The following is a 12,950-nucleotide window of genomic DNA, read 5'->3' on the forward strand; positions in this document are numbered from 1 at the left end:
TTAACACCATATTTTTGTCATCTGAAGCAGTTCTCCCCCCACCCCACAATTTCTTTGCCGCCAAAGCAAAGAAAGTAACCTGCTCCCTTTATTTAAACCTGGTGGAGGAAGGAGACAGTAGCAAATTGGCAAAATATAACACTTATTTGTACTTTAACTTTTTTAGAACGTAACACCTAACTTTACCAGTGGAGAACTATATTCTGTCTGAGTTTAATCTTCCCTTGAACTGCTACTTGGAATTTCTTCAACATAGCTTTGCTGGGTAATGAGTAAAAGAAGAGGTCTGCAAGACCAACATCTCCACTTATCAACTGCCTCAGTCCCCAGGTTCCAGAGCTACAACCTCAACCTCATCCTCACCCTCACTGTCATATCATCTCTGTTCAGATTCAGATTGGGCTCCTCCCTCGTTTTAATGCTGGGATATAGGTGGGTAGCAGCAGAAAAGACTTCTGTGGCAATATTTAGTAAACATCTTGGTTTTGCTTTTATTAAGGTCAATAGATTTAAATTTTTTATAATTATGATTTTGTATTTATAAATTTTATTTGTATTAGCCATGCTTTTTTCTACATTAAATATAATTTTTTCGTTAGAGACCATATTCACTTCAGTACAGATGCTCTTTTAGAGCCCACTTAGACATTTCATCATACTAATTTAGCAAAACAGCCACAAAATAAAATCTGCACTTAACTATGCATGTAGAAAAAATATCTGCTTCCCAGCCTTTTCTGGTTTGCAATTACAGCAACATTAAAATATCACACATAAAATACATTTTTTGTTCTTCCTTTGGATCTCCAAAAAAAAAAAAATATGATTTGTGGTTACCTTTGTTTAATCTTCCTTGAGTTTCATAGTCCCTCTTCGGTACAGTGGGAATATCATTAAGTTTTGAAATGATTAAATGCAAAAAGGGATGGAAAGCACCCAGCCTGTGCAAATAGCAGATGACAAAAGATAGACAAGAAAGAAAGAAAGGAAGGAAGGAAGGAAGGAAGAAACTTCCTTACATGTGGAGTTCTGGAGTTTCTGGTCGTTTCTTCAGGTACGCCCATTTAACTTTTTACTTACAGTTTTAAGCTTATAACAGGAGCAAATGTCCTACCATAAGAGTACTTGTTTGTTAAACATTTATACAAAGCTTAGTATCTTTTAACCTGAAGCTTTTTAAGTCTGTTACAAGGGAAGTGTCAATCATGGAAAAAGTCAAGGCTCACACTATCCGTGATCAAATAACCTTGCTGAAGTTTGGGCGAGGCACTTCTCTAACGCACATGCAAGTCTGTACTTGGAGATCATGTGAGCCTCTGCAAGAGAACACAGGCATCTGATGCTCTGAGAGCAGCCAATCAAGAGAGTGCCTTGCCACCACACCCACCTGCCCACTGCTTGTCCCCGGGATTGGAGCCAATCTGTCTGCTTTTCTACCACGCTGAGCTGCTATAAGTGAATTCTTCCTGGAAATCTCTACAACTCTGATGGACAAGCAGTGTAACAGTACAGACCACTGCAAAATCTGTTTCATATTTAAAATAAAAATTACTCTAACTCTTGACTGCTCTGATTTTGTGTCTGGTAACCCGGAAAATCATTTTAAACATATAAGCATCACACTTCCCTTTAGCAATTACGTAAAATCTTCTTGCAGTTCTCTGAAAGGCACAGCTGTGCAGATTGGTTTGGTTCTCTTAACAAATGATATTTATGTGTGAAAATAGACTGCTTGTGTATTCTATATAAGATAGTAGACATTTTTGCACTTTTGTTTATATGTTATTTATACCTTGAGCACAGGCAATGCAAATGTACTCATCTTGTGTCATTTTTTAAAATTAGAATTTACTATAGAATTTTTGGAGGACTGCCACATCATAATTATTCATCTGCTGCTTGGTCTGTTCTGCTACTTCTGAAACTCTTCTGAGGGTTTAATTCTTGGCACATTTCAACATTCCTTTACATGTATTGTAGTATAGACTGCATGTGCACGATGTATTGTTTAATATTTGCAATACAAGACAAATTGTGCTGTGATATTTAACACAGTAGCTTAAAGATAGAACTCTATTCTGTAGAATAGCAAACTGAATTATTTGGGCATTATCAGGTATTTTGTTTTTGAGAAAAACTGAAAATATGAGCCTAGTTTAAATTGTATGGCCTTTCATCTTTCTAACATACAAATGTAGATTGTGTGTGTGTCTGTGAGGGAGGAGAGGCAGAGAGAGAGGGAAGGAAGGAGGGATGAGTAGAAGGAAGCATTAAAGGTATTCAGAGAAATAATCCAATATAGACAGTGAATTGGAGGTTTTGGTTTATGAGCCCATTACTCAGATGTAAAGTGGAGAGTATAGAGTTAATTATCCCTCCTGGCTAATTCTATACATTTAAAAAGATATTTGAAAGTATTCTCAGCATTTTGGCAAAAAAATGCAATATCCAAAGTGATTTTATTATTCTTAGTATTTTACTTGCATACCTCAATACATCTTTTTAATAGCTTTATTAAGATATAATTTACATACCATAAAGTTTGCCCATTTAAAATGTCCAAGTCAGGCTTCCCTGGTGGCGCAGTGGTTGGGAGTCCGCCTGCTGATGCAGGGGATATGGGTTCGTGCCCCGGGAAGATCCCACATGCCGCGGAGCGGCTGGGCCCGTGAGCCGTGGCCGCTGAGCCTGCGCGTCTGGAGCCTGTGCTCCGCAATGGGAGAGGCCACAGCAGTGAGAGGCCCGCATACCGCAAAAAATAAATAAATAAAGTGTACAAGTCAATTTTCTTCGTTTATCTACCCAGTTGTATAAACATCACCATAATGTAATTTTAGACATTTTCGTCACCATCTCCCTGAAAACATCTCCATTCTCCTCCCTCCCCTATTCCCCAGCACTAGGCAACTACCAATCTACTCTCTAAGATTTGCCTACTGGTGGATATTTTATATCAATGGAATCATAGGATATGTGTCTTTTGTGACTGGCTTCTTTCATTTAGCATAACAATATAGTTTTAAACTATTTGGCCTCAATATTCTGCCTCTGAGGATAAAATGTAATCTTTGCATTCCTTGATGAGTTTGAGGACTGGGTATAATTTTCGTGAGGCAGAAATTAGAAACTAGTTAGAGCAAGAGGACTTTCCACAGCCACTTGCCATTTTGCCGATGTTAAAATACCAGACTGTGCAAGTTCAAGCTGCAGAACAACGTGCGTTCATGGGTCCTTAGACTGACATTGTCCAGGAGAATTTGGGGGGCGGGGGGATAAACCAAAAACAAAACAAACAAACAAACAAAAAACACTGCAAGTTACAAAAAGGATCCATCAAAAGAGGAGTGGGATTCAGTGTTGACCAAAGGTAGTTTAACAACTTAACTTCCTTTCCTTGGAAAACTGGTGATTCCAGATTATTTCACATAAACCTGTGTTTGGTGCTTGTGCCAGGCACCCAGGAGAGCCAGACCCCTTAGGAAAAGCAAATAGGCCTCACAGAGAAAGTAAAATTTCCTTTCTGCCCTTTCCCCCTCTTCTTGCTGGCAGGGTTGATCCTCATTACAATTTGCTCAACTATTTGGAAGTGAATTTAGGACCCTCCCCCCAGCTTATGATTTTATAGCCAATAGGTGATGAGGTTTATTTGCATATTTCCAATCACATAAGCAGCCGTGGAGTGGAAACAGTGTCAGACTCAATTTCTCCTCCTCCTCTTCCTCCTCCTTCTCCGAGGAAACCTGCCACTTCTAGCTGTCCTGCCTCCTCTTTAAAGGGTGACTTGCCCTGCGCCAGACCGCTGCTCCAGCCTGCTCCCGCCTCAGACTCAGCCGGTCCATCCGTCTGTCCCCGCTCCAGCCGGGTGCCCTGTAACTCCCACAGAGGGACGCGCCCCGAGATGGAGAGCAAAGCCCTGCTTCTGGTGGCTCTGAGCGTGTGGCTTCAGAGTCTGACCGTCTCCCGCGGAGGGGTGGCCACCGCTGACAGTAAGTTTTGCGCGCAGACTCCCCTCCACTTGCAGAATCTGCTCAGCGGCCACTTGCACACGTTGTGAAGATGGGAAGGAGGAAGTAGGAAGGAGTTGCGATGCGCGCCGGGGACTCTCCTAGCCCGAGCGCTTGCCCCAGAAAGGGTCACCGGGGTGGGATCTGGAAGGGCCACGGAGGGAATTTTTCCTCCGATCTCTCTGGGGCGGCTCCCACTTCTCCTTTCTCTCTTTCCCGCGTTCCCGCGCTGTCCCCTCCACTCTGGCTGAGGCTGAGTTCCCGGCCGCCTGGGCTCAGCAGGGAAGGGAGCGGGGGGAGAGTGTGAGGGACGGGACCAGGGGGGCGGGAGGAAGGGCTCAGATGGCGGTGACCTGCAGCAACCTTTTCGCTCGGGGGGGGGGGGGGCCTGGAATGAAAGGCAAGGGAGCCAAGGTGACCCTGGCTTGGCCGCGGCCGCGGCTCAGTCCCCGTCATTGAGAGCGCGGTTAGAAAGTGGCCCCTTCTCCTGGAGAAGCTGGCCCGTGGCCGCGGGTCGCGGGGGGAGGTGTTGGCCGCCACTTAGGAGTACAGGACATTCTTGCTCTGCACGTGGAGGTGGGAGGAGAGGACGCGGGACGCGGAGTCCTGGGGACGCAGCGTCCTGCAAGAGTTGGGGCGCCGGGGAAGCTGTTTAACTTCGACTCTTGCACGCTCGGCTTTTCTTAGCGGCCAGCAAACCTAGCGAAGGGTTGACCCTCCTGAAAAACGTGGCAGAGCGACCAGCAGTCTGTGGCCGCTGACTTGGGGGTTGCCAGGTTTGCACTTGGCTACCCTTACCGTCCTGCGAGCTGAGCTCGGCTCCGGGCGCCCTGCCCCGCGGTGCGGTCGCGAGCACTTGGGGTTTCTTGGGCGCCGCCGGGAGGCCACTGGCTGAACCCCAGTTACCTCTCACCAGGGTTGAGGCTTCGAGGCCGGATGTGCATTTCTTTATTGCAGGGAAGGTGAGCGCCCAGCCCGAGACCTGCCACAGTAGAGGCAGCCTGTGTAACTTGAACCTTGGTTCAGTTAACACACAGCAGCAACTGAAAAGGCAACTGAAGCAAGTCATGCAAGGAGGCAACATTTTCTTTTCTCTTCCTTGGTGGACTTGCAGTTAGGGCGGTGTCCTTTGGTTGTGCTTTCAGGCGGCGCGGTCTGCAGTGGTTCACGTTATAGTCGAGTTTGTCTCTGACTTTGGTTGCTGCTAAACGCTTGTTTTATTTCAGCACTAAGTTGTTCAATTAGAAAGTCTTAAACATCTCATGAAGTAGCATGTGCCGCTGGATAGTGTTTTACACGGTCCAAGAAAAAGGTTGGAACAAACTCCAAATTCTTATTTACAGAGTAATGTTACTTAGACTAAAAAACACACACAAATAAGTGTCATCCACAGATTGAGTTTTTTCTAGACTCCCTGAGAGATTCAGGACCCTAAATTCCCGGGCTAGTCAGTGGTCACCTCTCTGGGTTTTGCTTCCTCAACTCTAAAATGAGGAGTTTGGACCAGACTCAAATTCTCTTAGACCCCTCCAGATGTAGAGAACAAACTTATGGATACCAAGGGGGGAAGTGGGGATGGGATGAATTGGGAGGTTGGGATTGACATATATACAGTCCTATGTATAAAATAGATAACCGATGAGAACCTACTGTATAGCACAAGGAAGTCTGCTCAATGCTCTGTGGTGACCTAGATGGAAGAGAAATCTAAAAAAGGGGGTATATGTATACGTGTAACTGATTGACTTTGCTGTACAGCAGAAACTAACACAACAGTGTAAAGCAATTATACTCAAATAAAAAATTCTAAAAAGCGTTCTCTTAGACCCCTCTAATTCTTTACTCTTTGATGTAAATGGATACAAGTGATTAATGAATTAAATTGGATTTTAATCAACACACGCTTTTCATGGCTGTAAATGCTTTGTGAGGGAGGAATCATTTTGAAGTGGACTTGAAATTAATCCTTCTCATCCTTCCCTCCCACTCTCACTCTACTGCCCCCTCACCCCCCTCCCCTTTATATTGTGCCTCTCCCAACACAGCAAATTTCTGCCCCCTTTATCCTCCAAATGAATTTAGGTAGGAATGTAAGAAATTCAGAGTAGAAAGGTACAAGTGTGAGGGAATGGCAAGCAGCACCCCCTCTGGGCTCTGACTTTACTTATTCATTCTCGATTTCTAGGAAGAATATGAGGATACAGGCACTGCTCTCAGCTCTTTGCTCTTGGAGGCACCACAGTCTCTGCGTGGCCCCATTAGGAAATTTGAAGAGTTCAGTAGCTGCAGTTCTATTTGACTGGCCATAGTGAATTTCTAGGCTAACATCTGAGTTAAACATGTTGGGTGATGACAGCAAAGTAGCAGGTACCACCTCAAGGGGAGCAGAGCTCAGCAAGAGAGTGATTGATGAACAGCTGTATGGAAAGGTGGGAGTCAGGCACTGGGGAAGACTGACAATGGGAAATTTTCACTTTCTTTCAGGCAGTGTATTTTTAGCTCAGCCCTCCTTTTTTGCTTTATTCTGGGAAGAGAAATTGGGCTGCACATTTTACGGCCACTATTTTAGCAAACACTTTTTTCTATAAAAATGAAAAGTAAATCAGCTTGTTAGGTAAGTCAGGCACATTGTTTACATTGGAATATCTGAAAACCTCAATTAATTCAGTCAGATAACATCACTGATTACCCCCCACCCCACCCCCATTGGTTTTTTTTCACTTGTTTTTTGGCATTCTACAGAAGCTGCCAATGACTGTGACCATCAGCCTCAGAGAGGAGGTGAATTACTGATGAAGTTCTTTAGGAGTGTGTGTTTTTGTGTGTGAGAGAGAGAGGAAAGAAAAAGAGAGAAAGGAAGTAGAAACTTCTAAGAGAATTGCATTATAATTGAGCTCTTGTATCTCATGTCTTCATATAAATGTTAATCTTATTTATCTGATAACTGTGAACTGCCTTTAGAGTCTCTTTCCTGGGATGCTCAGTGTTCCTCCTATAATGTACCCTCTATAAATGTACCTTTAAAGTGCTTTGACTTCTCAGCCTAATTTCATTCCTGTGAGTTATTATCCATATTAAGATAACTCCTTGTCTTTGTTTATACACATAGATTTTTAGCTATCTATTTAGGAATTTAGGGATAAAGATAATATCAAGAAATGCATTAACTTGTAACTTTCCTGGTGCCCCAAAATCTCTCCCCTTAGTGTTTGATAAGAACAGGTCTGATGGTGTGATGTTACTGATATGATAAGCCAAATTCAGAATAGGGGCCCTTATAAACGGTTAAACCTATGCACCTCTCCCCTGACACACACTATTCTAAGGTGGCTTTAATTTCTAAGGGGATCTGGTGAAAGGTCCTTCTCCCCTTAAAGGGCTAAGGGCAGAGTCACTAATATCATTTCCATGTATGAAAAACAATAATTTTTTTAGCAACAGTTGAGCCAAATCAGTTCATCTGCCAGCCAGGAGCAATCCCAGTGTATATATTAGGTCAACTAAACATACTCATAATGACCCATAATGAATTGATGACCCATAAATCAGGGTCCATCCTTCTCCCTAACTCTTCCTGGCCTAAGTAAGTTGTGTTAGGGCTGGTGGATGTTTGGAAAGCACACTCATCTTTAGAATGCCAAGACATCCTTGAGGGGTTGGAAACACCAGTAGTGTGGAAATACCTGTCAGAACGCCAAAGAGAGGGAAAGACTGACTAAACACCAGTAACATTTATGATTTCATATAAAGAACAAACATAGAATTGAAAACATCACGTGGCATATAGAGTGGTATTATTTTCTTGTCAAAGGCTTCATTATGTTTTCTGTAACTTAAAATGAAAAAAAAAATTCCATGAAAAGTGAAACAAAAGTTTCCAAATACAAATTTGCTTGAGAATGTATGAATTTCCTATCATTTTTCTTTACAAGTGATGTACCCAACAGAAAAGGTTGGTTGTGGGAAACTGGAATCCTGCCTTAATAATTTCAAAGAATATTCTTAGTGATTTCAAAACCACCAGCAATACCAGAGCCACCGTGTTGCACAATTCTAGGAAAAAATAGAATAAAAGTGACTGGTATCCTCTGGAGTTATGCAAGGCAATAATCTTAAATATCAGTTTGGCAAATAGGTAGTGGGCAAGATCTGTCTGCCAGATTGTTCAGAGTATTTCTGCTTTAAAAAGCTTGCTGATCGAATGTGTTAAAATAAGACTGTTATGAGAGGAAACATGAGTTATTTGATATAGAGCAAATATATAGAGGGTAAAGTTAATTTAGTTTTCAATTTTCTAAAGCACTTTCTAACAGTAAAAGAACTTCTTGGGCAGAATCTGAAAGTGGAATCAGATTAAAAATCTATAATTTTTTTCGACCATCAAATAAATTATTAGGCCACCAGAGTGCTTTCTGGTTAGGAAGGAAAAGGAAAACCCACATCTTCAAATGAGTTGAGAGGCAGAGAATATTCTTGATTAATGAATGGATTTCAAGTGAAATTTTACTATATGGAAATGAAAAAAAAGCTTTAAATATCAATAGTCTATCACAGTCTTTTATTTGAATAAATCTTCTTAGTATGTTTAGGTGCTAGAGGTGTGTGTGTGTGTGTGTGTGTGTGTGTGTGTGTGAGAGAGAGAGAGAGAGAGAGAGACAGAGACAGAGACAGAGACAGAGACAGAGAGATCAACTTGTTACATATAATGAATCACTTGCAAGCAACCACACTATTGTTTAAGGAATTTTGGGAAATAATTAAAAAGGAGAATGCTGGTCAGTCCTCAGAAAGTTATATGATAAATTTGATTCAAATGCCTGTACTTTCACTGTACTATATCATTCTTATTTTAATTTTTGGTCTGACTTTTGCAAGGTTATTTGAAATTATGGATTTTCAACTTTTGTGAAAAGGAAGAAGGTTTAGATTAAGAAATTAGAAGTATTTCTAAGCAACCTTAGTTATTTACCTTTTGAAACTTTTAAATAGCCAAATCTAAAATGTATAAGTTACTACCTTCTTGTAGTGAATGGATAGGTTTTTTGACTTCTTTTTTACTTGACCAGAAATTAGATAACTTCTTAATGTAACTTCCCTTTGGTGTGCTTGCTTTATAAAAGAGTTTGATTTTATTTGCAATACAATTTACTTAAAGTGTTCACTGTGATATTATATGTACTACCTACAAATACCCTGTGAACATTTATCAACATTCAGAAGTATTGTCCAGAGAGTCAAAAAATAGGCCAAAGTTCTCTTTCTCTCCTGACTCACTTTGGGATTAACCATGAAGAACCAAAGTGGATTCTTTCCAAAACCACCTTTGCTACAGTACTTTAGGCAAGGACTTTGTGTGGAAGACTGTAGAGACAAAATTGAGAAAAGAAATACTGGGGGGAAGAATTAACCATAACTCACACATAGCACAGATATTTCTGAACAACCCGCTAAAGGATTTTTAAGAACATTTTAAAGTGATGCATCTTGCCATGCTGGTGGGAATGATTCCATACAAAAACTTCCCCATGTTTCCAACTTTTCTTCTTTCTAAAATTAAAAAAAATAATGCCAGTGAAAAGGAAACAACCTTCCTTCAAACAAACCTTATTGTATCATATTTTGCAGGAAGACAATCTTTTGATGTAATCAGAGATTTAAAGAGGGTGAAATCATATATGAAGTAAGTGGAACTACACAACACAAGCGCCCTGAGACAGTGTTCTCTAGAAGAACTACAACCAAGAGACCTGGGTTCTGGTCCCTACTCTCTCTCCCACTATTGGCAGCATAACCTCAGCTAACTCACTTAAATTCATATTTTGAGAGAAGATTAATTAAGGAATTCCCAAATAGAAGTTGTCTTACTTGAAACTGTATACACCACACACACACACCCCTTGACTGAAAAAGGGCTGAAGAAAAGGATGGAAGACACAGAAGAGGTCAATATTACTTAACTCAGTTATTTTAAGGCTGTCTCTGTCAACTTTGAGCACCGCTGAAGGATCAGTCATTCTCTTTCAATCCACATTAAGTTTTTGTTTTTTTTTTTAACTTTAGAAACAAAAATAGCATTGGTGGTGTTTTGCTTGTGAATCTAAAACATATCAGTCCAGCAAGTAAAACAACCGTCTAATTAAGCTCTTATCCAATTTTTCCTTTTCAGGAATTACAGGAGGAAAAGATTTTATAGACATCGAAAGTAAATTTGCTCTCAGGACCCCCGAAGACACAGCTGAGGACACTTGCCACCTCATTCCTGGAGTGACAGAATCTGTGGCTAACTGTCAATTTAACCACAGCAGCAAAACCTTTATGGTGCTCCATGGCTGGACGGTAAGAAAGGCTCCTTAGGAAGGAGCTGAGTGGCATGAACCAAGCATTCTGATTGTCTTGCCCCAGTTGTTGGGAGCCCAGTGATGGGAACCCAGTGATGGCTTTGCTTTAAAACTTGAGTAAAGACAATTCTGGCTCGGGGTGGGGACTGAGGAATCTAAAGCCAAAAGTTCATGGGTACTTCCTCTGGACAGTGCCAGCCTTCATTGTACCACGGTACCTAGCTGTGACCTTGGACCAGCCATTCCCCTGGGCCTTTGCTCAAGTACAGAGAAGAATATAGGTTACCATTTAGAGGAGACAATGGAAAACTGGCATGATCCTGATTCGTCCAACACTTCGCCAAAGTCCTTTCCTAAGGAAGATAACCTGTAAGGGGGAGGAGAGAGCTGGAGTGGAGGGAGGAGGTGCTGATTCTGGTTCTGCTTTGCCATTCTCCGGCTCTGTGATGTGGATCCAGATACCTCTTATCCCTGGGCCTCAGTTTACTAATCTGTAAAACAATGAGATTAGACTAGACGTCCCTCCACTTTCAACATTCTCCAGTTGTAAACTTTTGGGAGCTTTACTTGAGGTTAAAGAGGGCTAGCCAGGGAACTGTCAGCAACATGATAAGAATGTGAATAGATATGCTAATTAGTCACTTTATATGGTATAGTTCTTACTTAACTACTTTAGCTTGTTTTCAATATTTTCATTCCTTAGTGAGCATATTTTACTGTTTATTAAAAAGGACTTATATAAAATTGATGGTTAAAGAGATATCTTTCCATTGTGTCAGAGCTTGTGAATAAGGTAATAGACACTAAATTCTAATGAGATGAATTAGCTAACGATTGATACTTCCAGTCCTGATTTCTTTTCCTACATAAGTGCCTTTGTTATTGACAGTCTAGGACAATTGCTATAACTTTTATAGAGATGAAGGCAACTAGTAACAGAATTCACAGGGATGTTTATTTTAATAAAATACATCTATTTACTAGAGGTAACACAGTAAATTACATATCTTATGATAAAATTACATATTCAAATTCCTAACATAGATCTTTTTATATTTTAAGAGGTTTAAATAGGAAAACATAATCTTTGGTGATTTTAGAGACATTTTAGTTGTATGTAGTCTTGGCTGTTAATACTTTTCAAAAAAGTTTAAGCTTAATAAACATTTATATGACAGAAATAAATTGAATATCTCAGGCATCTCAATCTTATCCCTGAGAGAATTTTATAATTTAAGAATATTTGAAAAACATTTCCTTCTCACATTAAGATGACACGACTCACCTAGTATCAGTAGATAGCACCAATTTCTATCATTAGCTCTACTGCCCAAAAAGCCCACTTATATTCTTCACATCATATGTCCTGACTTTTTTGAGTGCCTGGGCTCAGAGGCTGGGCCACTGGCTGTGGGACTGAGTTTCATCGTACAGAGCTGGTCGGTATGTGCTATAACTCATCCAGCCATGCTGAATAACCGATCTCAGCCATTTCAGTCAACTCCCTGGCTGGTTCAGTGGGACCACCTGGGGCAGGTGGCAAGGAGAGCTTCAAGTTCAGCTGTATGCCTAAGAATCAAAGCCTTTAAAAATTGGTACTGATTTAAGGAAGCACAGAAGAAAAAATTAGGAAATAATACCTTTTCAGAATTGAAGAAGTTGGGTCCTTGTTTTCCACCCCTTTGTTGGGGTTACTTATAGCAGTGTCTTATGTTAAATTAAAAAAAGAAAGAATTAGATTGGTTGTTAGGCAGTTACTAAAAGTATCATTCACTGTAGGAGTATGTTGGGTTCCTTGCCCTTTGACAGATTACCTAATTTAGAAACACTGATAGTACAGAAAAACTTAAAACAGGGGCTGAGAGCAAATGAGATTTTCCTGCCGTGTCTGAGGTAAGCTGCTCAGCGACTCAAGGGCGTAGGACTAGGGGAAGTGAGGAGGTTCTGCAGCTTTGTTCTGCAGCTCTGACGAACCTGAAAGAATGCTTAGCATGCAGTGTGCACAGGACACCTGCCAGAAGGCAGTCAGACACAGCTGTCCTGGAGCTTGGCCACCTGCTTGTGTTTAAGTCCAGGGTTCTCATTGTGGTGTTGGATATCCTCACCCCTGGCTGAGAGGAGTGATTAACATTGCATTCTGAAGAAATGACATCATCCTCTCTCAAAAGGCAGCTGCAAAGGGTGGCCAGCCTTCAACCTCTAAGAGAGGAGAAAGGGAGGCAAGACCAATTCCTTAGGGGTTTTTTTTGCTGGGTGGGCATTCCAGCTGGTTCCTCCAAAGACCCAGGCTGTACCCAGGCTTGAAGCAGCCTCACTGAGACATGTTCAAAGAAGACTTAAACATGTTCCTAATGGGCTCACATCACCTATGTGCTTTTTCTTTTTTGTTTTCTCCTCATGCTGGAAATAGATTATAGAGATGGCATTTGATCACTGCAAGTAGATTGGGAACCAAAATGGTCACAAGAAGAAATTTTGGAGGTGGAGCGTAACTTCCGGGTCATCTGATTCTGACCGCTTTGTTTTATAGGTAGCCTAGTAAGGTTAACACAGTGCCTGTGTTCATAGAAGTAATCAGTGGAAGAGCTGGGATTGGAACCAAGATCTC

The 12,950-nt window shown here is 41.3% G+C and overlaps 1 protein-coding gene across 1 annotated transcript in view; it reads left to right on the forward strand.

Moving 5' to 3' along the window:
- Nucleotides 1–3,684: 3,684 nt before the first annotated feature.
- Nucleotides 3,685–12,950, forward strand: part of LPL (lipoprotein lipase) — a 29,379-nt gene continuing 20,113 nt past the window's right edge. The window contains exons 1-2 of the mRNA XM_060155562.1: nucleotides 3,685–3,986; nucleotides 10,171–10,340. Coding sequence (XP_060011545.1) covers nucleotides 3,899–3,986; nucleotides 10,171–10,340 — 258 coding nt within the window. The 5' untranslated portion in view covers nucleotides 3,685–3,898. The remainder of the gene's footprint in view (nucleotides 3,987–10,170; nucleotides 10,341–12,950) is intronic.

The sequence above is a fragment of the Lagenorhynchus albirostris genome, chromosome 7 (genome assembly GCF_949774975.1).
Source record: "Lagenorhynchus albirostris chromosome 7, mLagAlb1.1, whole genome shotgun sequence".
Lineage (NCBI taxonomy): Eukaryota > Metazoa > Chordata > Mammalia > Artiodactyla > Delphinidae > Lagenorhynchus > Lagenorhynchus albirostris.